This window comes from Dromiciops gliroides, chromosome 6 (assembly GCF_019393635.1).
Source record: "Dromiciops gliroides isolate mDroGli1 chromosome 6, mDroGli1.pri, whole genome shotgun sequence".
NCBI classification, from domain to species: domain Eukaryota; kingdom Metazoa; phylum Chordata; class Mammalia; order Microbiotheria; family Microbiotheriidae; genus Dromiciops; species Dromiciops gliroides.
This window is the reverse complement of record NC_057866.1, coordinates 87,671,226-87,698,955: the sequence shown is the minus strand read 5'-3', so window position 1 is coordinate 87,698,955 and position 27,730 is coordinate 87,671,226. Positions and strand designations below refer to the sequence as shown.

The 27,730-nt window shown below is 36.7% G+C and overlaps 1 protein-coding gene across 7 annotated transcripts in view; it reads left to right on the top strand.

The window, feature by feature from the left end:
- Positions 1–27,730, top strand: part of JAKMIP1 (janus kinase and microtubule interacting protein 1) — a 249,332-nt gene that overhangs the window by 164,020 nt on the left and 57,582 nt on the right. For all 7 annotated transcript variants that reach the window (XM_043969801.1, XM_043969803.1, XM_043969798.1 and 4 more), the window contains 5 exons: positions 1,031–1,087; positions 13,324–13,452; positions 15,780–15,908; positions 20,437–20,520; positions 25,742–25,804. In XM_043969801.1, the coding sequence (XP_043825736.1) occupies positions 1,031–1,087; positions 13,324–13,452; positions 15,780–15,908; positions 20,437–20,520; positions 25,742–25,804 (462 nt within the window). The remainder of the gene's footprint in view (positions 1–1,030; positions 1,088–13,323; positions 13,453–15,779; positions 15,909–20,436; positions 20,521–25,741; positions 25,805–27,730) is intronic.

Sequence of the window (27,730 nt, the reverse complement as noted above, 5' to 3'; positions counted from 1 at the left end):
AATGTGAGACATTATTATTCTTTCATTTTATTTTTAAAAATAGGTCCTAAATGCTTCTGAGACCCTTGTATTGATTTTAAATCTTGAATATTTCAGGGTCCTACTTCATACACAGAATTTTGAATCTTATTTTTTCCAATCAGAGTATTAAAAATTAACTAAGCGGGGCAGCTAGGTGGTGCAGTGGATAAAGCACTGGCCTTGGATTCAGGAGTACCTGAGTTCAAATCCAGCCTCAGACACTTGACACTTAACTAGCTGTGTGACCCTGGGCAAGTCACTTAACCCCCATTGCCCTGCAAAAATTAAAAAAAAATTAACTAAGCAAACATGTGGCTCTAATGTTTTTATTCTTAGAAGATAAATATCACTGAGTTAGTGTGCATATGAGGATGTTATTTAGTTTTGCTGCTGAACAAATAGGGCTCTGTGCATCTCTGACTTTGCATTAAATAAATCTGAGACCATGCAGAAGAACATTTATCTTCAAGACATATCTACGTTGACCCTCAAGCTAATATTACTACAACATTATTGTTTCCCTGTCAGAGGTCAGGATTTGAATGGGGGATTTTTTCCATGAATGAATTTTTGAAGAGATTATGGAAAATATATGTAATCCACTAGGTACTAAAACGTTATCTATGTCATTTTATATAATTTTTGAAAACTATTATTTATTGTTTGATATCCTCTTCTTTTCAAATTGGAGTGACAGATTCTCTCCCTCCTTCCTACCCCCTAAGAAGCCAAACAATATGATATCAATTATACATGTATAATCATGTAAAACATATTAAACTACCTAAATTTTAGACCGACCTCTGTGGCGAAGTCACAGTTTGATTGTTTTTTTTTGTCTGTTCTGAGAGATATGGAATCACTTCTATATGCCTGGTAAGATACTGAAATGAGAAACATTTAGAAAACCTCAAGGGCAGAGTAGTTTCAAGACACAATCAGCTTGATTTTTCTTTTACATTTTTTTAGCTCAAGCTAAAAAAAAATGACATCTGTTTTATCTCTCCAGGAAAGAGAACGCTTATTGCGCTTGAAGAGACACAAAAGACTGCCGAAACTGCCAAAGGTGAGACGTGCCATGCTTTGACCATCATCTAGTGGGGGTCAGTCCTGAAATGCCAGCTGCTTGGTTGTGTGTTGCCCCTGAAGTTGTGCTCAAGTCACAGCCCCATGTTGACGGAAAGGAAAATAAATAGGATATTGGTTTTTGGGAACACATCTCGGGGTGGGTAGAGGAAGAAGGAGCAGGGAGGAAGGATTATTTTGTAGTTGGATCTATTATGCAGAATAGTAGGTCAAACATTCCCCCAAGGTCAGAGCCAAGAAAAGGTCACTACAATAAGGTAGCTACTTTGGAGGGCTATACAGGGAACAACCATAAAACCAAGTTCAAGGCAATAGTTCCAAAGCTGGTAGGGGTGGGGTGGGGAGGAGGCTAGGGAGGAGCAGTGGCAGCATGGGGAGGGGACAAAGAGAGAACATTCTCTGTAAACTCTAGAGTAAGTTCAGTAAAGAAACATGGAAAGAGAAGCACACACTGTTCTCAGATTATAGTTTGCCTGACACATAATCTCCATCAGATTCCTTTTTTTCTCGGGGTAGGGGAGAATGTAGGGGAAAGGTGGTCTGATAGAATGGTGTGTTGATATTTGTGATCCTATCCATGCTGCCTTCTCATTCAGTTGCAGCTTTACCACTGTAGATCCAGACACATAGATTCTCATGGGAGAGAAAATATTGCAATTTATCTCCTTAATGGCTTTTGAATTCAGATTTACAGTCTTTTAGTGCTAAGGACTTACTACAGACATAGCTATCCTCAGTGTTGGGTTTCTAAGAGAGTTGATTTGGTTAATCTCATGTTGGGGCTTGTCTTGCTCCCTTCAGTTTTACAACAGATAGAAATTAATTAGATAGAAATTACTATGTCTTTATGTGAAGAAAGAAATGAAATAGTCTTGGAAGATGTCTAATAGATGAAATAAGCAAATCTCTGCTTTGTATTAGACAATTATGGAGCTCCCAAAATGTTGGAAAGAAGCACAAATTATTTTGTTGTGTTATGTGAACCAGTTGATATTATTTACTGATGGAAATCTAACTTAAATGTTATATCTTTAAGTCTCAAGGTATAGGAACCTAAATTCAGAACTTACGTCATTGATATTTTAACATGATTAAAATTGTTATTTTTTCAATTTTGTATTGTGGAATAGGATGACCATAATGAGCCCTACTATCCCTTAACAAAGAGATATGGATATATAGATATATATCTAGATATATATCTAGATATATATATACACACATAAATATAGTTTTATACATATATATGTGTATATATTATGTGTGTGTATATTTTATATACATATATACACACATATATAACACTTTAAAAGATAGAATTCTAAAAAATACTCTCCCATTTTCCTGAAGCTCACCTCTCAGCAAAAGAGCCCCAGCTGATATAGTACCTTGGGAGGGGTGGGTATTCAAGGTATTTCTGCCTACCCAGCCAGGCTGTTATCTTACAGGGCTTTATTGATAGCCTGAAATTTGTACTTGGAACTCTAAAACTAACAAGATGTTGGTGTAGACTTCCAAAGAAGCACAAGCCATGTATACTGTGTTTCATTAGCCTTTTGACTATATAGGTTGCTTCAAGTTTGCATGTTGAAATTGTTGGTTGGGATATTTCTCTTGGGATGTCCAACAGAGATTCTTCTAGAGCAGGGATTCATAATCTTATTTTTGTCACTTTTTCAGTCTTGCAAAGCTTATAGACCCCTTCACAGCATAACATTTTAAAATGCATAAAAGAAAAAAGGAATAACGTTACAACGAAACCAATTGTATAAGAATACCATTATTAAAATGTTAAAATATAAACACTTTCATGGACACAAGGTCAAGAATGTCTGTATCTAGGTCATTTATAAAATCTATTTCATGAAGATAAAATGTAAGATTCAAGAAAAAAGTTGGTGTTAGGCAATGTTTCTAGTTGTATGTGAACATATTTAATAATTATCAGTCTATGCTTATTATCTGAAGCACTTGACAATCAACTGAGAGCCACTGTTGACTGAATCAGATACAAATTTGAGTTATTTAACCTCAACTGGGTTTTCATTGCTGCACTGCAATGACTGTTGTTCAGTTGTTATCATTTGTGTCCAACTCTTTGTGACCCCATTTTGGGTTTTCTTAGCAAAGATACTGGAGTGGTTTGCCATTTCCTTCTCTAGCTCATTGTACAGATGAGGAAACTAAGGCAAAGAGAGTTAAGTGATTTGCTAGAGTCACACAGCTATTAAGTGTTTGAGATGGATTTGAACTCAGGTCTTCCTGACTCCATGTCCAGTACTCTATCCACTGCCCCATCTAGCTGTGCCTAACAATGACAATCATAATCTCTTATTGACTATCTGACACATTCTTCATATTGTCTCTTCTAAATTTCCACTTAAGCCTCTAGCCCACGCCTCATACCTTTCTCTCTTGGCCCTATGAGGAATCCTCCTAGTTTTCTAGCAAGTTTGAGGCCATCATAGGGGAGATCTGTCATTACTCCATCTTTATTGCCCTTAATCTGTGAGCACCTTTTGGCCAAGGGCTACATTTCTTTTTATCTTTGTAGCCTTCAACCTAAAACAATGCCTTGCTTTTTGTAGACAGATACATTTTAATTGAACATGAATTTGCTTGAGATGTGTCATTCAAGAATGCTTACTTTTTGATACTTTGGTGGAACTAGGAGGCCATTATGTGGTTATTCCATCCATTGATTGGAGTTTTCTTGGCCTGTGACCGCAGTAAGATTTTTTCAGAATATCTATCTGTTTAGTGTTTTGGAGGCCTTCTTGCTCATCTTTGAATACTTGGTAACCAGTATAATACTTGGACTGGACATCTGTTTTCATTCGAACTTCCTACATGAGCAGCCTGCTTCATTTTCTGGTTATAAATATCCTGAAGGATATTTCATGAATATGCCAGCATTAGTGACATACTACAAATGTTTTTAGCCATCATCATGGGGGGAGCACTGAGCAGAGGGGGTGCTATCCCATCATGCGTCATCTTAATTTTCTTTGGATGATACAGAATTTTGATTTTTTAATTGTCTTATTCTCTTACTGACAGCCATTTAGCATCACCAGGAAATAATTGATCTTGGAAAAATATTTATATAAGGGATCATTGAAATACCTCTACTATTTCCTTTTTTATTGTACTATTTTTTCCAGTTTCTAATGTATCCCCTATCTATCACCCCTCCTGTACTCCCAATTTAGAAAGAAGACTTTTGTAACAGGTATGCATAATCAAGCAAAGCAAATTCCAACATTAGCCATGTCCAAAATATGTCTTAGTCTGAATATGTGTCTATTACCTCTGTCAGGAGGGAAGTAACTTTATCTATGGCCCTCTGATATTATGTTTTTTAATTTTATTGTTTAGAATTCTTGAGTCTTTCAAAATTGTTTTTCTTTATAATGTCATGATAATATAAATTGTCTTCTGGTTCTGCTCACTCACTCCTCTTTGGTTCATTTAGATCTCTGTTTTTTTCTGAACCTTCTATTTCTTCACCTCTTATAGTTCAATAATATTAAATTATATTTATATAACACAAATTGTTTAGCCATTACCTGACTTTTTGTATTTGTTGAGCCATTTCAGTCATATCTGACTCTTTGTGACCCCCATTTGAGGTTTTCTTAGCAAAGACATTAGAATAGTTTGCCAATTCTTTCTCTAGCTCATTTTACTCATGAGGAACTGAAACAAACAATGTTAAGGGGCTTAATCCAGGGCCACATACCTCGTATGCATTTGAGGCTGGATTTGAACTCATGAAACTGAATCTTCTTGGTTCTAGGCCCAGTGCTTTATCTACTACACCACCTAGCTGTTTCTATTACCCAATAGAGAGACATTTCCATAGTTTCCAGTTATTGTTATTTTTGCTACCATAAAAAGAGGTGTTATACATTTTTATATGTATGAGATCTATAGAATTCCCCCAAGAAATCCTTGCCATTTAGAGATGTAAAAAATCTCCCCAAACCCAAACCTCAAAACAAAACCCAGACCGTATTGCTTTTCAAAGTCAGAATTGTTCTCTAATGCCTCTGTTGCAAGAATGCAACAGAGAAACTCAGCAATGAAACCAAACATTGTCATTGTTGAAACTTAGCTGAAATCTGGTTCTGAATCATTCTTATCTTATAATTCAGCAGATACTTAGTGACCATACACTCTGCACACAATAGGAATACCATGACTGCTCCTGCTAACGCACTTTTAAAACCGTCATGCACATACATGATCTAATTAAATCTACAGAGCCTGTAATATAGCAATGAAAACATCACCACACTCATTTTATTGTTTCCAAAACATTGATTTTTGTATTCCTATATTATTTTAAAATAGATAATTTTGTTCTGATGCAACAAGCACTTTGGTGTAGCAAACATTCCCAAGAAATACTGAAACAAACATTTATACATTCTTGTATATGCACTTAAACCTTCAGGGATATGATTCACTTCAATAAGCATTCCTTAAGCACCTACTTTATGTCAGGCACCACGTTAGGGCAGGGCTACAAATCAGTCAACAAAAAACAGGCATTTATTAGGTATTTACTACATGTCAAGCACCATGCTAAACCTCTGAATACAAAAATGAAAGTGAACTGGTCCCTGATTGGGAGGAGCTTTTGGGCACTGAGATACTTTTCAGCAAGCTCCTAAGACCGTTAAAATATTTTCCAACTCAAATTCTCCATTTCTTTTTACTGGGGTTTGGCAATGACTCCCTCAACATTTTTTTGTTTGTTTTGTTTTGTTTTGCTTATTTGGTTCAGACCTGTGATTTTATTTTGTAAAGAATTCCTTGGAGAGATCACTCCTTTAAATGCAAGTCAGCACTTGCTTCTCAACTTATAAGCATAATGAATGGCCTAGGTCTCTGAGAGACTGTGACTTGCCCAAGGCCACACATACAGAATGTGTCAAAGATGGCACTTGAACCCAGACGATCATGCCTCCAAAACCAGCCCCCAATTCATCACCCCCTCACTGTCTCTCAAGGTTACTTTTAAGAACAGTTATTATATCTTCTAAGATTTGTTTGCTTAAGGACCTGCCTAAAGTTAAACAGGATAAAAAAATCCCTAGTTATGTCAGTTGCATAGACACTAAAAGGTTTATAGGGAAACACATATTTTAAGACTTTCTTGAAAATTTCCATTCCCCTCTTGCCTCCTCCTACTCTGGTGCAAACAAACAAACAAGCAAACAAAGCCCCTAATTTTTCCTTCAGTACCTAATGGAGACAGAGCACCCTGAGCAGGTTACCGTTGCTAGAGCCGCTCCCAGTGGCACCCATCTGTAATCCTCACGGGAAGGTTTTAGAGCATGGAGTATTGCTGCTGACGATCTGCTCAGGTCTTTGTGAGATGAAGGCTGGGGAGGAGCTCAGAGCTCTCCATGTGAAAAGGCACCTAATAGAGAAAAAACCCTTGCAAGGGATGAGCCTGGGTGTTCTTCCTTATGACAGTCCTGCCAGCAGCAAGACCACGCAAATTGGGTAATTTTGCATGCCACGCTGGACTCACTTTATGCCAGACATTCCATGAGCAAGCATCTTTTCTGATTCAAGTGTGCCTTCAGCCATTTGCATCAGTTCCCGGAACTTTGCAGCAGATCACTAAGTGAGCAACATTGCAAGGGATCCATATTATATCAAAAAGAAATAACGATAAGTAATTGGGGGAGAGATTGGAGTTTTAGGAATAGTTTCTTCTAGAATCAAAAGAAGATTCAATCCAGTTATGTGGCTTTTAGGAAAGATCATATGCTAAATTAACAAGTGCTTCACAAACATCTTTGCACTATGGAATATATCCTATTTGTATTATACTTCTCATTTTTCCTTTGTCTGTGTGCCCTGGTGTGTCTGTATTTTTCTGGCTGCCAAGAAATGACCTATAAACACGAAGGTAAGGAGCCCTATGTAGATGGTTGGGGTGGGGGGGGTGCTTTTTGTGTTTCAGTGAAACGGTATTCATTTGATGTGGCAGCTTTTCCTATTAAGACAGACTTCATTGATACAGGATGCACAAAAGTAGATGGGACACAAATGAGCTTAATATAGATGAGAAATTTTGATTGTTCATGCGCTGTGTGCCTGCCTTTTTGTCCATTTGCCATGCTAAGAATTTTTGCATCAATACATGTCAAGCATGGGCAGTGAGAGGAAACATCCTCGTCAGCCATTTTTTTTTTACTAATGTGCATTTTAAAAAATGGGGCCAAATCTAGGACAAGACAGTAATTTATGACCTGAAGTGCTTAAAGAAAATTAAAGCTCAAATGATATTACTCTTAATGCTGTGGGAAAGATCTACTAGTTTATTTGCAAAGATAAGAGGACAAATACTTATTGAATGTACCAAAATGAGCTTACAGTTAAAATTATGTAAGCAATAATTTCGATTTTCAAGCATGTTTTGAGACAGTCTCTTCTTGAGTTGTTTGCCCCTTTAAAGATATTTTTTCCTCCTAGGGGAGCTTTATTATTAAAGAACATTTGCAAATTTTAACATGCATAGTTTCTATTTGGAAAATCAAGGGGAGGCAAAAGTTACTTTGCAGTTGAAGGACATCGTAAAGCATTGTAATATGTTCAATTCCTATATGTGGCCAAAGGAAATTCATTAGTTTAGGTTTCAGCTTGCTTTGTAAGAAGAACGCTGGATTTGGAGTCATAAGACCTGAGTTCATATTCTGATGCTGGTACTTAGTACCTGTGTGACCTTAAGTGCATTCCTTAGGTTCTCTGATTCTTTTTTTCCACATCTATAAAATTAGCAGGTTGAACTAGATGGCCACAGAGATTACTTCAAGATGCTAATTCCATGAACCAGTCTTATCAGTTTGATTTGACCCTTTCTTCCTTTCTGTAAAATGAGGGGATCCCTTCCAGCTCAATCCTCTAAGCCTATGAAAAAGTTGGGGAGCTCTCTGGTGACCTATATAGACAAATGAAAATATTCATGATATAATAATATGCAAATCTCCTTTATGAAAATGATTAGTGACATATAGCTTTTTAAAAAGTTTATATATGAAAATTATACAACGATTTAATATTGTGTACCTGGAAAGGGAGCTAATTTTTGTTAAGGACATGATTTTTATTTTTGAAGACCTATTCTTTTAATTAATGTAATATGATCTTTAAAACTTATGAGGCCATGCTGCATGTTTGTGTTTCCTTTTATCTTATAGTTGTGCCGTTTCAGTTATACATTTATATCATGTACACACAGATATACATATGGATACATATATATGTATTTTATTTGTGTACATATATATGTTTGCATATACACACATAAATATTTAAATCTCCCTATATTAGTCCTAGAAGTTAAAAACAATAGCTTTTACTTCTTGGTAATTGAGTACTTAACCTTTAACACCCAGCATGGTTGATACAGGTGTAATTGATGGTTATGAAGGGAGCCAACATGCAGTAATGGGTTGGAAAGCATGTTCCTTGACAATGATTCAGAAGGTTGTCATTAATGAATGTAGCCATCCTCCTGCAGCCTGACAACCAGTCAGTGGAACAACAAACAGGGAAATGGTCCTTTGAGACATGACAATTAGCAGTGTTTACAAGAAATAAAATACCCAGAGCACTTCAGTGTCAAAAAAAATGACATTGCATTCCAAGTTTATGCAATTTTAAGTAAAAATATTGGTTTTATTAGCATGTAATTGCTGAACTACCAATTTTCTTCTAGAGACTGGCACTATTTTATATCCATGTAAATTACAATTTATTATTGCATGTTGAAGCCTTAGTAGAAAAACAGAGCTGTTGTTATTTTGCAATCAGTGATAAGTAAAATTTTGTTCCTTAATTTGAAAATCTATTTTATGTATGAAATTCATATGTTTTCATGGTTTGGATATATTTGAAGCTCACTTCCTTTTCTTATTTTCATAAAGAGCTTAGTATGTGCATACATATATCTATACTTTTTCCTTCAATTGCTAAAGAGATTATAAAATTGGCAATATATGATTCACCATGTGAACCAGATCTCTTTTTATTATTTTGCACTTTACATCTCGAAAATGGAGGCAGGGAAGATAACCCTTAAAATATTTGTGGATGGGGAAGAATTGACTTGGACTCAAGCCCATCAGCAGAAGACATGTTTGCTAGAATGAATAATCATTAGCTTAGGTCAAATTAAAATGCCTTGATTCCCTGGAGATGCTATAGGATTTGCTACCTGCAGGATATATGGCTACAGCTAATTTGGTTTTTGTATGTGAATTTTTTTCTCCTGCTAGAAGGAAAATGTACAGTTTATTTTAATTTGTGACTGCCATGTTCAATGCATTTCAAAAATACAATCTCATGCACCTTGCAAATGCAATACAAGAGGGTGTTTTTTTCTTTCCTTTTTTTCTTTTGGTGGGGCAATGAGGGTTAAGTGACTGGCCCAGGGTCACACAGCTAGTAAGTGTCAAGTGTCTGAGGCTGGATTTGAACTCAGGTCCTCTGGAATTCAGGGCCAGTGCTTTATCCACTGTGCCACCTAGCTGCCCCCTTTTGCTTGTTTTAAGGCAAAAGAAAGCCTATATTTTATATATAGTGAATATGAATGGAAATTTTGATTTTAAGATAACAATTAAAGCATTTACTCAATGCCAGCTATGTACATACTGAGGGGGGCACATAATATGATGGTAAGAGGAGTTGACATGGAATCAGGAAGACCTATGTTCAAATTATGCCTTACAATAAATTAAGTGTGTGTACTTACTAGCTGTGTGACTCTGAATAAGTTATTTAGTGTAACTGGGCCACAGATGCCTCATCTGTAAAATAAGGGGATGGGATTTGGTGGTTTTCTGGTACCTTCTGTCTTTAAATCTGTGGTTTTATTACATTATGCTGAATTCTGGGGATGCAAAGGAAAAATGGGGGGGGGAGTCTTTGCTCTCAGGTAATTTACATTCTATTGCAGGAGACAGCAAATTTACATATAAGCATATGTGTTATAAATACAAAGTCAATACAAAGCAATTTAAAGAGAGAGGATACTAGCAGTTGACAGGGAGGGAAAGACTGTGGAGATGATGCTTGAGCTGATACCTAAAGATTTTTTGAGTAGGAAGTGTAAGGATGCTGCTTTCAGGCATTAGAGAGAACTGGTGTTTCCTGTATTACCATCCATCTTAAACTAGGATTTTAGATTGTTAATACTGGGAGAAACATTGGCACATAGAATATAGAATAGTGACCTTGAAGCATCAAATGTGGGGCACGGCAGTTAGAATGGAGCATAAAAACTAAAGTGTTAAAGCTAAGAAGTACTATATAACATGGCCTCTGAGAGACAGATTTTAGAACATAGAATGGCAGATCTGGTGGGGACCTGGGAATACAGAGTCAATGGTTTTGGAAGGGCTATCTTACATAATATCCTCATTTTACACCTAAATAAAATCAGGCTCAGAGGAGCAGTGATTGAACAAGGTCTTACAATTGAGCAGTGGCATTTCTGGAGTAGGAACTCAGGTTTCTTGACTCCCAACTCAGTTTATTTCCCATTTAACCTTTTTGGCTGCCGAGTGTTTTATCTCTTGGAAGACAGAAACATCCCCACTTCATTGTGGAATAGCCAGTAATGTTTCAGAAGAATTATAAATAGTTTAGCATTTCCTTATTATACATTTTCATTTTATGGCAATGCTAAGCACCACATAAAACCTAATGTTAGATTTATTCTTGAATTCAAAAGACAAAGGATGGAAATACAGAGAGTCCTTGATCAGGAGTGTTCAATTTCCTTGTATTTGGCGACTTCAGGTGGTTCAAGATGGACCTCTTGGAAGAAGGAGTGAGATTGACACTGTTGAAGAGGATTTTGAAGGAGATTTAAAAAAAAAGAAATTGACTTAGAAAGATGGTCTATGGTCTATGTAAGTCTATGACTTAGAAAGATGGTACTATGTGAATTAAGTCCAGAGTGGTAAGAAATCATGGTAGAGGTGGTTTTAAAAAGTCTTGCTCTTTAACCTGCACATCACTAGCCATGATATCATAGGACAAGGCTACAATCAATCATGGGTGTATCAGAAACTACTCCATCTAGTCCAATTTTTTTTCAAATGAGGAAACTATGATTAAGAGGTATTGAGTAATTTGCCCAGCGTCACATAAGTGGCAAACATCAGAAGCAAGATTTGAAATGAGAACCCAGTGTCTGGATGACTACTTGGCTGAGATATTATAGAGGGCATCACACTCCAGTATAGGTTGATCTCTGAGGTCCCTTCCAATTTTGATTTGGTGATTTTTTGAATGTTGTTGATCAGATGGCTTTCTTTTTCTCTACCTTGTACTTGAATCCTTGAGGGTTTAAATGGAACTAGAGAAAAGGTAATAATCTTTGGTAACTTAGAAGCTGCCTGAAATAATCTTTATTTTGAGTTTTTTAGATTTTGAGGCAGTCACTTAAATCTCTTATGTCTTAGTTTTCTGTAAAGCAGGTTAATAATACTGGTCATTGATATCGATTAGGAAATTCACTAGGACAGTATGGGGGAAGCTCACTAGGTCATTGATATTGATTAGGAAATTCACTAGGAGAGTATGGAGGAAGCTCATCACTAGATATTTGGACACCAAGTTTTTCTTTGGATTCAGGAAGCCATGAAGCCATTTACTAAGATTAAAAAGTGATTGGCAAGTGTAAGGATCATAGATTCTTGAAATGTTGCAATAAGTGGATTCAAAAGTGTTTTAATAATACTCCCTAGAATTTACATAGTGCTTTAAGTTTTGCAAAAAAGCTTCACATATGTAACCTTATTTGATCCTCACTAAATCCACTTGAGATAATTTCTATTCTTATCTTCATTTACTGATGAAGAAACTGAGACTCCAATAGATTAAATGGCTTTCCTAGCTAACATCTGGCTCCGTGTTTAACACTTGTGTAGCTAGGTGCTCTAGAAAGATTTAGCAGTGGCATGGCAGGACCTTGAAGGATCAGCAATATGTTAGTAGAAAGATTGGGGAAATAGAGAGAGCGAAAAGAATATGTTCAGCAAACAAAAACAAGTTTTGTTTCAATATGGGAAATCTGTCTGATGCATGTTCCTTGTCTGAAAAATAGGATAAAGATTATTTATGCTATTTTAGATAGGTGGTACAACAGATAGAGCACTGGCCCTCAGGTCAGGAAGTTGTTGTTGAGTCACTTTAGTCATGTCCAACTCTTCATGACACCATTTGGGGGTTTACTTGGAAAAGACAATGGAGTGGTTTGCCTTTGCCTTTTCCTTCTCTAGCTCATTTTACAGATGAGGAAACTGGGGCAAAGAGGCTTAAGTGACTTGCCCAACATTACATAGCTAATAATTATCTGAAGCAAGACTCGAACTCATGAAGATGAGTCCTGCTGATTCCAAGCCCAGTGCTTTAGCCACTGCCACCTAGTTGCCCAAGGTTCAAAGACCCGAGTTCAAATCTAGTTTCAGACACTTTAACTAGTAGTGGGGCCCCAGGAAGTCACATAACCTCTGTCTGCCTTAGCTTCGTCATATGTTAAAAGGGGATGACAATAATGTTACTTACTTCTCAGGGTTGTTATGAAGATCAAGTGAGATAATGCTCCAAATAAGAGGGAGCCTACCCAGTTTTTAAGGTGCTTGGAATAAAATTCTTAGTTCATACAATGAAGTCTGATAAGTGTTAGGTGACTTTTTATTATAATAATAGAAAGAGGCATTGGACATGTGATTTCAGTAGTATTAGTGAGGCTCTAGTGAGGGAACATGGAGAAAATCAGTATCTTCTCTGCAGTTTTTACATTTAGAGAATTATGTGTAATCCAGGATTTAAATAACTTGTTCTCCATCACAGCGAACATGTATCAGAGGTAAGACTTGAAAACTGGGCTTCAAGGGCAACTCTCTATCATCTATGCCAGGACACTACACTTTTATATAAAGCTTGAAGTTTTGCATAGGCCTCTCCTTGCAATATGCTTATAAGGTAAATAGCATATACATAATCATTCATGTTTTGCAGAAATCAGGACTAATGCTCTTGGAGGCTAAATGATTTACTCAGCTCACCCATTAATGAGGTGACATTTGAACCTGCATCATCTAAGACCAGCTCTGCTAAACTTTGCCACCTTTCTTATGTGAAGTGTTTTGTTAATAACAAAGTACAATTTTAATTTTGCAGAAGCATGTTGTGGAGACATTTTTTGGATTTGATGAAGAATCTGTTGACTCAGAAACATTATCTGAAACCTCTTATAATACAGACAGGACAGATAGGACACCAGCAACACCAGAGGAAGACCTGGATGATGTAAGCATATTCTCTCTGTCTCTCTGTCTCTCTGTCTCTCTGTCTCTCTGTCTCTGTCTCTGTCTCCGTCTCCCTCTCCCTCTCCCTCTCCCTCTCCCTCTCCCTCTCCCTCTCCCTCTCCCTCTCCCTCTCCCTCTCCCTCTCTCTCTCCCTCTCCCTCTCCCTCTCCCTCTCCCTCTCCCTCTCCCTCTCCCTCCCTCTCCCTCTCTCCCTTTCTCTCTCCCTCTCTCTTTCTCTGTGTTAACTTGTCCATGGGATCAATCAAGGGAATGACTCATTCCTATTTCTTATTGTTGCCATTGAAAAAGGGTTTTTTTGTTTTTGTTTTTGTCTTTTGCTAAAAGATTTAAATACACAGCAGCTAGTTTTCAGTCTGTTTTATTGAAAAATCTTCCCTGCTCACCAAGGATAGTTTGGTTTTGTTTATCATTTATTTATTTTTAACACTCAAGTGCTTAATATTTTAAAATAAATCATTGCCGTTTTGTGCATTATTAAATAATTCATATTGTTTGTGCAGTAAGGGCAATGTTCAGAGAGTGTAGAATGCCTAGCTTGGTGTGGTTCCTATACCTATTACACCTACTGCTGGGGAGACTAAGGCTGTTAGTTTGGAAGTTGTGAGATGTAATCTACACTAAACCTAATATTAATTTTTGGAGAGGCCCTGGGTGTGGAGGGCCAATAGGTTGCCTAAGAAGGGCAAACCAGTCCAGGTCTAAAAAACAGAACAGGTTAAAGCTTCCATGCTGATCAGCAGCAGGATTGGACCCAATGAGTGGCAGCTCTATTTCTAGCCTGGACGAGATAGGGAGACTTGGTCTGTCTTTCTTTCTTTCTTTCTTTCTTTCTTTCTTTCTTTCTTTCTTTCTTTCTTTCTTTCTTTCTTTCTTTCTTTCTTTCTTTCTTTTTTTCCTTTTTTCTTCTCTCCTTCCTTCCTTCCTTCCTCCCCCCCTCTCTCAATTGGGAAATCCTCAGTTTGTCTTTTATGCGTTAGCATATATTTCCAGAACATATAGAAACTACAGCAGACTAAATGAGATTTACCTATTTATTTTCACTTTTTATTTTTACTTTGGAATTTAACATTAAGCTACAGATCTCCTTCCTTAATCTGACAGAATAAACTAAAATTGTTGAGAAAAAATAATAACTCACCATTATCTGGTGCTTTAAAGATTGAAGAGTGAGCTATGGGCTTAATAACAATAATGAAAATAATAATAATGGCAATAGTAGTAGTTGTTGTTCAGTCATGCCCAATTCCATATGACCCCATGGACTTTCCATGGGGTTTTCTTGGCAAAGATACTGGAGTAGTTTGCCATTTCTTTTCTCCAGTGTGTCTCCATTTTACAAACAAGGAACTGAGGCAAATAAGAGTTAAGTGTGCCCAGGGTCATACAGCTAGTAACTGCATCTAGATTTGAACTCAGTTATTCCTGACTCCAGGCCCTGTGCTCTATCCACTATGCCACCTAGATGCCCTTGACAGTAATACTTTCTAGCATTTTTTTAAATGTTTAAATCAATCCTCACAATATCCCTGGGAGGTAGGTGCTATTATTACCCACATTTTATAGTTGAGGAAACCGAGGCAAATGGAGGTTAAATTTTTTGCATAGCTGGTAAATATCAGCGTCAACATTTCAAATCATGTCTCCTGAATTCAGGTCTAGGGCACCTCCATTATGCCAGAGCCCCTCTCAGAGGACTATAGCACAAGTAGCAGCACCTTCTTTATGCTAATGGAAGAAGCTGATATGCAGAGAAATGAAATCCATTGCCCAATATTGCATGGCTAAAAGTAGTCAGGGGTCAAAATTCAGAATTCTCACCCAGTCTCCTGTAGTAGCAGTACAATGCTGTCTCCATTGTATCTTGTTCTAGATTATTAGTGTGCTCACCTGAGCTCTGTAGCATCCAGATTATTATCTGCTAACAAGTAGTTCATTAAACCAATCCTCTCCCACTTAAGGTGGTGGATTTTCCTGGTTTCATGTTGCTTTAAGCCTCTGTTACATCTAGAAAGGGAAGGAATCTACCAGTATCTCTGCAAGGTTTCTTAAAGACTGTCCCTGTGGAAGGGGCCAAAGGGCAGGGTACGTGTGATTGGAATTTTACTTCCTAAACAAACTCTGACATTTGCAGCCATACTAAATAGTAGGTCCATAGGATTAGAAATGAAAGGAATCTCTGAGGTCTGCCAGGCCAATCTCCATCTCATTTTAATAGATGAGAAAACTAAGATGTAGAGAGATTGTTAGTATTAAGTAACGCTTTCTCTCTCCCTGCCCCCAACCCCTTTTCCTTTTTGCTATTTTCAGACCACAACCAGAGAAGAGGCAGACTTGAGGTTTTGTCAGCTGACTAGAGAATACCAGGCTTTGCAGAGAGCCTATGCTTTGCTTCAGGAACAAGTGGGTGGAACCCTGGATGCAGAGAGAGAAGCCAGGGTAAGTGGGGAAGTATTTTGTGACAGTTGGATCACATATGAACATGAAGGCAACTGGGGATTTTCAGATAAGTGGGATGTCCAGTCCTGAGTGGCTTGCAACAGTTGACTAACAAGCATTTAAAAACATTTGTCATATGCAGAGTCCTGTGCTGGTTTCTGGGTGCTGGCCATCTTAAAATAAGACATGGACTCAGTTCTAATGGAATTTCAATTCGAATGCCTTCATTATCTTGGGGGTATTGATGGTGGTTATAAAGAGGACAAGAAAAGATTTTAGTATGTTAAAGCTGGGGCCCTTTAAAGATGATCTATTTTCACAGAGTAGGAAACTAAGGTACAGAGGGAAATGACATGTAGTAGATCACATAGACAATTGACATTGAATTTAAAGTTAGGTCTTTAGACTCCAGAACTAATGTCCCTTCTACCAGAAGACTCATATCACAAGATGACATTTAACCTGTTATAGATCTAAAATGTTTGTAAACCTTAAAGCTTTGTATAAATGTTACCTATTGTTTTTACTATTATTACCTACCCTAGAAATGATTTAGAATATCCAGAATTTATTGAAAAATTTCTCCAATATAGAGAGTAACTTGAGAGTATAATACGCATATAAGTGGCAGTAAGATAATTAATCATTTAGATGCTCATTACATCATAAGTGTGTGAATCCTACATGTTTGTTTTTAAAAATGGTCCAGAATTTTTAAAAATTATGTGAAATAAAGTGAAATCTTAGCATTGAAAGGGGCATTATATCACAGCAAGTTCAAACTCCTATCCAATTTAGAAATGCTTTCTATAACATCCCTGACCCTTTGATTGAATATCATAAGCGCTGAGGTTTCTGCTACTTAGAACATTCTGTTATTCAACAATTTATGTCATTCATTTCAATAACCACTTAGCTTCATTAGTCACTATTATCCTGTGTAACTTCCACCCAGTGATTCTAGGTCTGCCCTAGAGAGCAACCAAAAGCAAGTCTATTCCCTACAATAATCCTTCAAATATCTGTTGTCCCATCATGTGTCCCTGAACACTTTTTTTTCTTCTATTATAAATTCTCAGTTCCTTATATGCTCTGTTTATCGTATTCCTTACCATCCTGGCAATCATAACCTGACATATTCAATATCTATCAAGATCCGTCTCAGGGAAGGGCCCAAAATAATTTGACTTTTGGCATCTGCATTCCCCATGATATCTCAGAAGTAGAGATCCCCCAGATTAGGAATTCTTAAACTTTTTATGTGTCAAAGCCCCTTTGGTTGTCTGTTGAAGCCTCTGGAGCTATTCTCAGAATAATGTTTTTTTTTTTTTTTTTTGGGTGAGGCAGTTGGGGTTAAGTGACTTGCCCAGGGTCACACAGCTAGTAAGTGTTAAGTGTCTGAGGCCGGATTTGAACTCAGGTACTCCTGAATCCAGGGCCAGTACTCTATCCACTGCGCTACCTAGCTGCCCCCAGAATAATGTTTTGAAATAATTGAAGAAAACGCTGAATTTCAGTTAAAGGTTAGTGAAAATATAGATGTATTTTTTTCCAATCCAAGTTTTTTGATCCACAGTGGGTAGTGTGTCCATACTAAAGAAGACGAGTTCACATCCTGCCTCAGACACTTACTATTTGTTTGACCTGGGAAAGTCACTTAACCTCTGTTTGACTCAGATTTCTCTACTGTAAAATGTGAATAATAATTGTACCTACCTTTCAGGGTTGTTGTGAAGATTAACTAATATAATATCTGTAAAGTACTTAACACAGTGCCTGGAACATAGTAAATGTCAGTTGTTATTAACCTACTTTGTAAAGAATTAGGAAAAATCATAAGATTAATAATAATGACAAAGACTATAATAATAATGGTAATATCTGACATTTTATAGTGCTTTAAGATTTGCAAATCACTTTACATGCATCACATTTGACTTAAAACTGATGGGGGGCAGCTAGGTGGCGCAGTGGATACAGCACCGGCCCCGGATTCAGGAGGACCTGAATTTGGATCGGGCCTCAGACACTTAACACTTACTAGCTGTGTGACCCTGGGCAAGTCACTTAAGTCCAATTGCCTCACCAAAAAAATAAAAAATAAAAAAACAACTCTGATGGAAGTCAGATAATATATGTAATATACTCTGTGAAACTTAAAATACGTGAAAGTTGACTGTTATTACATACATTCATACATAAATACACATACACATATATACAGGTTCAGAGAGGTTAAGTGACTTTTGGGGATGGGAATGTCACATGGTCACACAACTAGCAAGTGTCTGAAGCAGGATGTAAACCTGGGTCTTACTGACGTCAACTTGAACATTGAGGCAATTCCTTTCTTGATGAAATTTATAATGTAATAATTAAAGAGTCATCTTTCTGAAGTCTCCAGGATTCCTAGTAGTGCTTTCCTTTAGTTATTTATTTAGAATTTTCCCCAAGTTACATGTAAAAAACAGGGTTTTTTTCCACATTGATTTTTTTTTCGTGAGGCAATTGGGGTTAAGTGATTTGCCCAGGGTCACACAGCTATTGTCAAGTGTCTGAGGCTGGATTTGAACTCAGGTCCTCCTGAATCTAGGGCTGGTGCTTTATCCACTGTGCCACCTAGCTGCCCCTTTCACATTGATTTTTTAAAACTTTGTGTTCCAAATATTCTTAGTGCTTTACTTTTTACAAAGTATATTTCTCAAAATGCTTCTGTTACATAGATATTACAGGTATCATTTCCATTTTCTAGGTGAGGTAACTGAAGCTTAGAGAGTTTGTGAAGTGTCCAAGGTCACATAGCTAATAAGCCACAGTGTCAGGACTGGAATTGAGGTCTTGATTCATTGAGGTATCATGGCTACATTTTCACACTATACCCCCATATCTGTTGAAACTAAAAAGTAAAAAAAAAAAAATAGAATTGAGAAAAATAAAAAAGGATCATCTATACACCGGCTGGTGATTTTCTTCCAGATTAATATCACTTGTTCTTTAACCACATTGAATGTACCTGGAATTGTTGTCATCTGGAACTTTGCTGTGACACTGCCTTATATATTTAATGTTTTGCTCCCTCAGTGGCTAAATCTTGTCTAATTGAGTTTGGCATAATTCTACTTTGTACTGAACGCTCTTTTTTATCATGTGGTCCTATAGGGAGGTCTCTATTAATATGACTTGAAAATCCAAGCTTCATTCCATCAAGTATTTGCTAATATTTTCATTGCAAATTGACCACCAACATCATCTAAGCTAGCCCCTATCAGAATAGGAGTCCTGTTTTATATATATATATATATATATATATATATATATATATATATATATATATATATATATGTGTGTGTGTGTGTGTGTGTGTGTGTGTGTGTGTGTGTGTCCAGGGATGGTGCTTTATCCACTGTGCCATCTAGCTGCCCCCTGTTTACAATATTCTTAATAAGTTTAGATCAGACACAATCCCTGCTCTCATAGAGCTTATAGTCTAGCAAGGGATAAAACATGAACACATACATCTCTAATATACAGTATTCCGTGCTTAGTAAATTAAAAAGGTGCATTTACCAGATGATTTTTTAGAATATGTAATGTTCATTAGTCAATATTATCCTACACAAGTTTTTATACCTAAACGAAAGTTTAGAGATAAAAAGATAGATAGATGGAGCATTTATTAAGTGCTTACTATATGCCACAAACTGTGACAATGTGCTAAGTACTAGGGATGTAAGTATGAACAAACAAGATTGTCCCTGTGCTTGAAAAGCTTGCATTCTAACAGGAAAAGAAAACACATAAAGGGGAGTTGAACAAAGATATGGAAGGGAGAGTGTACTTTTTTTGGTGGAGAAGGATATGGTGTGGAGATGGAAGTACTGTGTAAGCCTAAGCCTCATCAAGATAAGGGTGAAATCTTACTTTCAAATGAAAAGACCCACAGGTGGACAACTATTTAAAAGTATAAAACAGGGCCATCCAGGTGGTGCAGTGGATAAAACACCAGCCCTGGGTTCAGGTGGACCTGAGTTCAAATCTGGCCTCAGACACTTGACACTTACTAGCTGTATGACCCTGGACAAGTCACTTAACCCTCATTGCCACCCCCTTCCCCCTATAAAAAAAGAAAAAGCAATTTACAAATGTGAGAGGAACAACATTTATTTATATAAAAAGTAGAGCAAAAAAGGTTCACAGGGCAAAATTAAATACCATTTCAACTTTAATCATTGTTGTGGAAGTGGAAAAATGTAACATTCATTTAAATGATCAATTTAGTCCTTTATGCACTAAGATGTGAATATTAGCATTCTTAGAGGGGTTACTCAGGATGGGGGACAGAAGGAAATATTAAATACTCCTATAGCTGATATAAAGTTAACCTCTAAATGCACCAACTTTTAACACTATTTAAATAGCTATGCCTACATTTTTTAAAAAGCCACAATGTTGTTCTTGCTTTTATATGCAGTCTTCCTACCCTTGTTTGCTTCATGCTAATGGAACTGCTCATGTTCTGTTTTTCCAGACTCGTGAGCAACTACAAGCTGATCTAATTAGGTGCCAGGCCAAAATCGAAGATTTGGAGAAATCACTAATTGAGAAAGGACAGGTAAAAAGTTGTGTGTGTGTGTGTTTTCTCTGTTTTAATTTTCCTCTTATATTTCAAAAATATTCATAACTAACTACCTGGTAGAATGGTATTGTTGTTACAGAAATGCAGAATTGGAGAATTGGAAGGGATCCCAGCAATTATCTGGTCCAACTCAATCCACCAAAGAATCCCTATTATACTATACACAGCAAGTTGCAATCTAGTCTCTGATCAAAGACCACTGTGGAGTGAGAACCCACAATCACTCAAGATTGCCCATTCTACTTTTGGACAGTTCTAATTTTTAGGATTTTTTTTCCATGCCATCAAGCCAAATTTTGTCCTTTTTGTGACTTCCACCCATTGCTCTTGGCTTTGTGCTCTGGGGCCAAACAAAACTAGCTAAATCCTTCCTACATGTGACAACCCATCATTTCCTTTGTGGTTACTTTGCAAAACCTTAAGGACCTATATGAATTCTTGTCATGATGATGATGATGTTAATTCCAAGCAGTTCTGTGTCCATCTATTTGTATCATCATTCTAATACATATTTTTCTATCTTTTCCACAAGAACTATAAGGGGATTCTCTTTCAAAAGCTTTGTGAAAATCTAGGTTAATTATAACTGTAACAATACCCTCATGTATTATATTTATCTTGTCAAAAAAAGGGAAATAAGGTTAGTCTATTATGATTTTATATAGTCATACTAGCTCATTTTAATCACTATTTTCCTTTCTATATGTTCACTAGCCATCACCAGTACTTATCATAGTGCCTGGCACATAGTAGGTGTTAAACACATATTTCTCAATTGATTGATTAATGATCCTTTCTTAATTTTTCACTGTATTTGAAGTCAAGTTGACTGGTTGATAGTTTGTAGACTTTCTTCTCTCCCATTTTTGAAAATTGGAACACATTTGCCTTCTCCAATCTTGTGGTAGGTTCCTTTTGTTTTCCTTGATCTTTCAAATATCACTAACAATGGCTAAGCAATCACATCTGTTAATTCTTTCAGGACATAAGCAAATAATTCAGATAAGCCAGGTTATGTGCATTTGTCAAGGCCTTCTTATGTGCTCTCTTACTATTTCTTCAGGATCAGTTCCATGGTAGTCATTTTTGTTCTTTTCTTCATTTTTACAGACTTCTTTGCAGAGAAAACAAGTAAAGATTGAGCATCTCTTCCTTCTTTCTAGTGTCAGTTTCATCATTGCATCTACATCAAGCAAAGGGCCTATTGCTTCTTTGATAATCTTCTTTAGCATTCCTAGTTCTCTCTCTCTCTCTGCTACTTTTCTCTTTGCTTAATATTCTGTTACATGGTCTTGCATCCATCATCTATACATTTATTTTTAAAATTCAGTTACTTATTGTATTCTTTGTGCCTCCACAGTGGCCTTTTCAGACAAATCCCGTTTTTCTTCTTTACTAGATTTGTTTCCTTTGTGTCTATAAAATTTCATTCCTGAAAATCTATCTTCCCTACTCAGTTAACTTCCCTTGAATCATTTTAGTCCATGGAATCTTGCCCATTTTTCCTCTGAATTCTTTGAAATTTACTGTCTCAGAATCCAATGTGCATATCAGACTATGCCCATATTTCTTCTCCTCTACCATAAAATCTTATTGGCATTTTCCCCCAACACCCCCATAATTTCCATGAAACTAACAAGTTTCTACATGTTAGTGAGAAATAGATATAGACTTTCCCATCAAGTATCTCATGGGAGGATGAAAAAACAGATTAAAGCTACAAAGGACCTCATGTCCCATCCAATACAACCCCTTCATTTTACATATATGGAGACTAATGCCCAAAGGGATAAAATTATTGTCCAAAATCACAGAGGCATGATCGGAATCCAAGTCCTCTGACTTTTAGAACCAATGCTCTTTTTCATTGTATCAGATGTGAAGTTATGATTGGTTGCATCCTGTATCACTGGACAGTATACCCTTATGGGTAAGAAGATAGGATATTGACAATATGCCTTGGACAAATACCTTCCTCTGGGTTTCAGGTTCCTAACTCTAAAACAAAATGGTTAAATGGGACAGTTTCTAAGATTCCTTCTAGCTCTGATGTTCTGTGATTCTGAACCTGTAGAAAACAAATACATATTGGGTCTAGTTGAAAGTGTGTAACTCCCTTTGCTTGTAATTTGTTTTTAAAAAATAGTATTCCACTATCATTTTTCCTTCTTTCCTTGCCAACTGGATAAATAACCAAGACTTTCTCACAAGGACAAGGACAAAACATTTTAAACTTAGATTTGAAAGGAAAAATATAAATTCTTCATCAAGTAATATGTGCTGTGTTTGAGGCAACTACGTGGCCAAGTAGATAGAGTATAGGACTCAGAGTCAATAAGACCTCTGTTAAAATCCTGTCTCACATACACACTAGCTGTGTGATCCTGGGTAAATCATTTTACATCTTTCTCAGTTTCCTGTACTATAAAATGGGGATAAACATCTACTTTACGGGGTTTCTGAGAGAATAAAATGATATGTAATGCACTAAGGAGATACAAAGATGCCTAAGATGTAATGCCTAACTTTAAGGTCCTTTATAATCTAGAAGGGAGGGGGTGACCAAAAACTTACATAAATAATTCTGCTATCAAAGTAGGATGCAGTAAGTGCCACAAATATTATGTGAGGAAATAAGAAAGAACTATTCTTTCTGGGAGAGGAGGTGTATCAGAGGATGTTACATGGGGGAAGTAATATTTTATCTGGGTCTTTAAGGAGTTTTAGGATTTTGATAGAATTTAAAGGAAAAGGCACTTCATATAAATATTTTATTATTTTCCAGTTACATTTAGAAATAATTCTCAACATTTGTTCTTATAAGATTTCTAGTTTCAAATTTTTCTCCATCCCTCCCCTCCCTCCCCCCTCCCCAAGACAGCAAGTAATCTGATATAGGTTACATATGTACAATCACATTAAACCTATTTCTGCATTAGTCATATAATGAGAGAAGAATCAGAGCAAAAAGGAAAAACCTTAAAAAAGAAAAACAACAACAAAAACAATAGAAATAGTATGGTTCAATCTGCATCCAGATTCAACAGTTCTTTCTTCTCTGGATTTGGAGAGCATTTTCCATCATTAGTCCTTTGGAGCTATCTTGGACCATTGTATTGCTGAGAAGAGCCAAGTATATCACAGTCAAGCAATACACAATATGGTTGATACTATGTACAATGTTCTCCTGGTTCTGCTCATCTCACTCATCATCAGTTCATGCAAGTCAGGAAGGGAACTTCAGATAGAAGTCTTGAAAAGAATACAGCCATGGGGCTAAGGGGTAGAGAAAGGGACAGAAAGTCATTTGGTTTGGGAAGAACAGTGAGGTAAGATAAGTCTGGAAAGATAATTTAGACCTTTAATGCTAGATCAAGAGCTTGGATTGGAGGAGATAGACATTGGGCATCCACTGAAGGATTTTGAATCCAAAAGTGAATGAAGAGGCAACATGGTAGTAGACAGCCCTGAAACTGAAGTAAAGAGAAATGGATTTGAATTCCAGTTTTGACACTTGTTAGCTGTGTGACTTTTAGGAAATCACTTAATATCTTTGAGCCTCAGTTTTCTTATCAGTAAGACAGGGATTCTAATAATACTTATTCTAACAACTTCCAAGAATTGTTTTGAATAATTATTTGTAAACATGAGAGCTCTACAGAAACATGAACTGTTATGGTCAGAGTTATTTCTGATTATATTTTCTAGGATAGAATATTTCTGTTACTAAATTGGTATTCCACAAATTGAGAGTTTCTGCTTCCTAGGTTGATTCTAGAGCTATTTTCCAGGGTCACAATATCTGCCTATTACTTCTAACATTCCTTTACTACCATAGTTTGTGATTCTTACCTCATTCCTGACTCAACTTTGGCAAATAGGCAGATAAATATGTGGAATGATTTTAAGGACTAGAATAGTTGGGCTGGGTCTCAGAGCTCACCATTTGGGTAGTTATAATACCTCCAATTGCCTTTTTGGGAAATAATGTTTTTGGTCAAAGCTCACTCCTGAAGGTAACCTTTAAAATATAAATTATAAGACATGTGGCCAGAAATTGGTAGGGATTAGTACCTAGCTGTCTCCTAAAAGATAATAGGATCCTGAGAGAACAGGACCTTGGACAGGTAATTTTTTTTTCCTTTGGAAAGACAGTGTAGAGGATGTTTCTCCAAACAGAATATAGTCTCATTTAGCAGGCAGAAGGGTTGGATATGAAGGGCCGTAGGCATCCAGGAGACAAGATATAGATATTCATAGCCTGGGACAGCTGATGGGTGATCAAAGAGTCAATTTCAACCTTTACCCAAATTTGTCATCTTCCAACCATCTTGCCATAATTTACCTTCTAATTTCAAATACCTATTCAACTTTACTATAGCCTGCAACTTGCCCCCTTTCTAAATCATCCTAGGGGAAGTATATGGGGGAGTCTATGTCAGCAATGGACCAGGTATTATACATTGTAATAATTTAAAGGAAGACATTTCAAAACAAAACAAAATCCTCTCATATTGTTGTAAGGACAAGATGGAAAGCCAGATAAACTAATAGTTAGGTAGAAACCAAGCAGGTTGAATAACCAAATCAAAAAAGTGTAACAGGAAAAGCAGAGGACCAGTCATGAAGCAAGAATGAGGGATGATGGAAGAACAGCTTGAGTTCTGTGTTGGTACCCATTAAATACTGATTGAGCCAAAAGACTTCCCAACACATTGGTTAGTTCTTCAATGAGGCATTTGTTGGAAGGCTGTGGATCAGAATATCATAAGACAGAAGGCATAAATGTGTGGTGATCTGTGTTGGGAGAGGGAGTACCTACACTGTTGGAGTCACAGATATGTCAAAGTTAAGAGTTAAGCAAAGAGAGGAAGGAAAGCCCAGCAAAGTGAATTCCCATGTATCTGCTATTCTGTTTATCTTCTTTTCCCCCATACATTTGATTTCACCAATCCATGGGACCTCCTAACATGGTCTGCACAATGTGCCTGGAGTGCTGAGAGTTTAAGTGACTTTTCCCAGAGTCACATAACCAGAATGTTAGAGGAATTACTTGAACCTTGCACTCTCTGATACTGAGGCTAGCTCTGAGTCTATTATGTCGTTTGTCTCTTACTGTTCTCTGTGTAAAGTATAATGACATTTGAATAGCTTGTTTAAACAAGAGTGAATGTGTTTAATATTTCTTTCCTCGTAGGACTCAAAATGGGTTGAAGAGAAGCAGCTGCTGATTAGGACAAACCAAGATCTGTTAGAAAAGGTATGTTTTCAGACTTTTAAATACATCGAGTTAGCTTTATTATTTATTCATAAAGGATTTTACTTTGATCTGTAGTAACATAGAAAGCAGTGTACAGAGAGATGCAAGGGAGGGAAAGAATCCTTGGGGAGAAACTGGAAGAAATCAGGGACACTAGATTCATTGAAAATGAAGTGCTGACCTAGAATTTGGAAGCCCTGTCTTCTCTTCTCCGGTTCTGTTCCTTACTTTCATTGGGCAAGTCATTTCTTCTCCCTAGGCCTCCGTTTACTCATTTGTAAAATAATAGATTGAGATAGGTGACCTGGATGGTCCTTTCTTGATATAAATTCTACAGGCTTATCCACTTATTGTCTGTCTTCCTTTCTAAAGATCCCCAGTCTGCTTTGCTCGCTTTTTGTTCTTGGCAAATTGTTGCTATTTCTACTATCAGTCAACTCACATTTACTAAACATCTATGGAACAGGCACCATGCTAAGTGCTACCCAGAGAACAAACTAGATTCTATGAGTGAAATTTATAGAAAGGAAGACTTAGGTTTGAAGTAAGGACAAGTTTCCTAACAATTTGAGGTGTCCCAAACTGGACAGTACTGGCTTGGGAGAAAGTGAACTCCCCATGACTGAAGGTCTTCAATAACTGATAGTCATTTACTGAAGGTGATCAAGGTTCAGACTGATGCACTGCATGACCACTGTTGAGGGATGATGTCCAAGGAATTTTTGTTTAGATACATGTTGTTTCATGAGCCTCTGAGGTTCTGTGGGTCTATGATACCAGTGGAAGTAGAATTAAAATAAAGGCCAACAAGAGATTGGATTTAGAGATAGATGTGGAGTGCCTTAAAATCTGTAGTTCAACTCTGTCATTCTCCATGTGAGGAAACCTAGACTAAGAAAGAACTGATGATCAGGATTATACACAGATAGTTAAGTGACTGATGCAGTATTCCAACCAAAATCCTCTGAATCCAAATCCAATTTTTTTACTATATAAGCCTCAATAACTCAGGGTAATAACTTCAAGGCTTTAAATAAAGAGATTTCCTAACAGGGGTATGTCTTGCTTCTTTTCTTCTAATTTCTTGTACATCCCAGTTCTCTTCAACAAAGGCTGAGAGCAGATGTCATCTTAGTCTTAGATATGGGCTAAGTTGCTGATCAATGAAAGTGTCATCTCTAGCCAGAGGAATAGAAAAATACACTGGGATATCTATATCTATGTCTATGTCTATGTTTATGTCTATATATCTGTATCTGTATCTAGATCTATATCTATAGATCTAGATACAGATCTAGATCTAGATATGTATATATAAATATATACAGACATATATACACATGCATCTATATATAAATATACACATTGGGATATATATCAGCAACTTAGTGATTTAAACACATGGCAATTAACTCATCTGAAAATTTATTTTGTTCCTCCTTTAAATTGAGAGAAGAATAATTTTCTGTGAATGGTAAACTTCACTTTCTCAGGAAATCCAGGAAGTGAGAACTGTGATGATATATTAACATTTTAGGTGATAGGAATTCCATTTAATCCAGATCAATAATGTCCTTAAAGAAGTATGGGCTTTCTATAGATCATAATTTACTATTAGGTAGTCAGTCAGACCTTGGAAATGAAGGCTTCAATCTTTGGGCCACATATTAAATAAGATGGCATTACAACTTCTTACAGAGTGTAGTTTTAGCTCATAAAGAAACTAGGATACTTTTATGATATGATGTTTAAAATCTAATATGTGTCCTTACCTGCCCCCCCCAGTTTTTTGGGGGGAAACTAGCTAAAATTTATTGATAAATTTAGCAACAATTTAGGTTTTTAAACATTTATTAAAGTATATTAGTGATTAGCAAAGAGAGATAGAGAAAGCCGCCTTCACCTACCTATTCAAGAAGGAACATG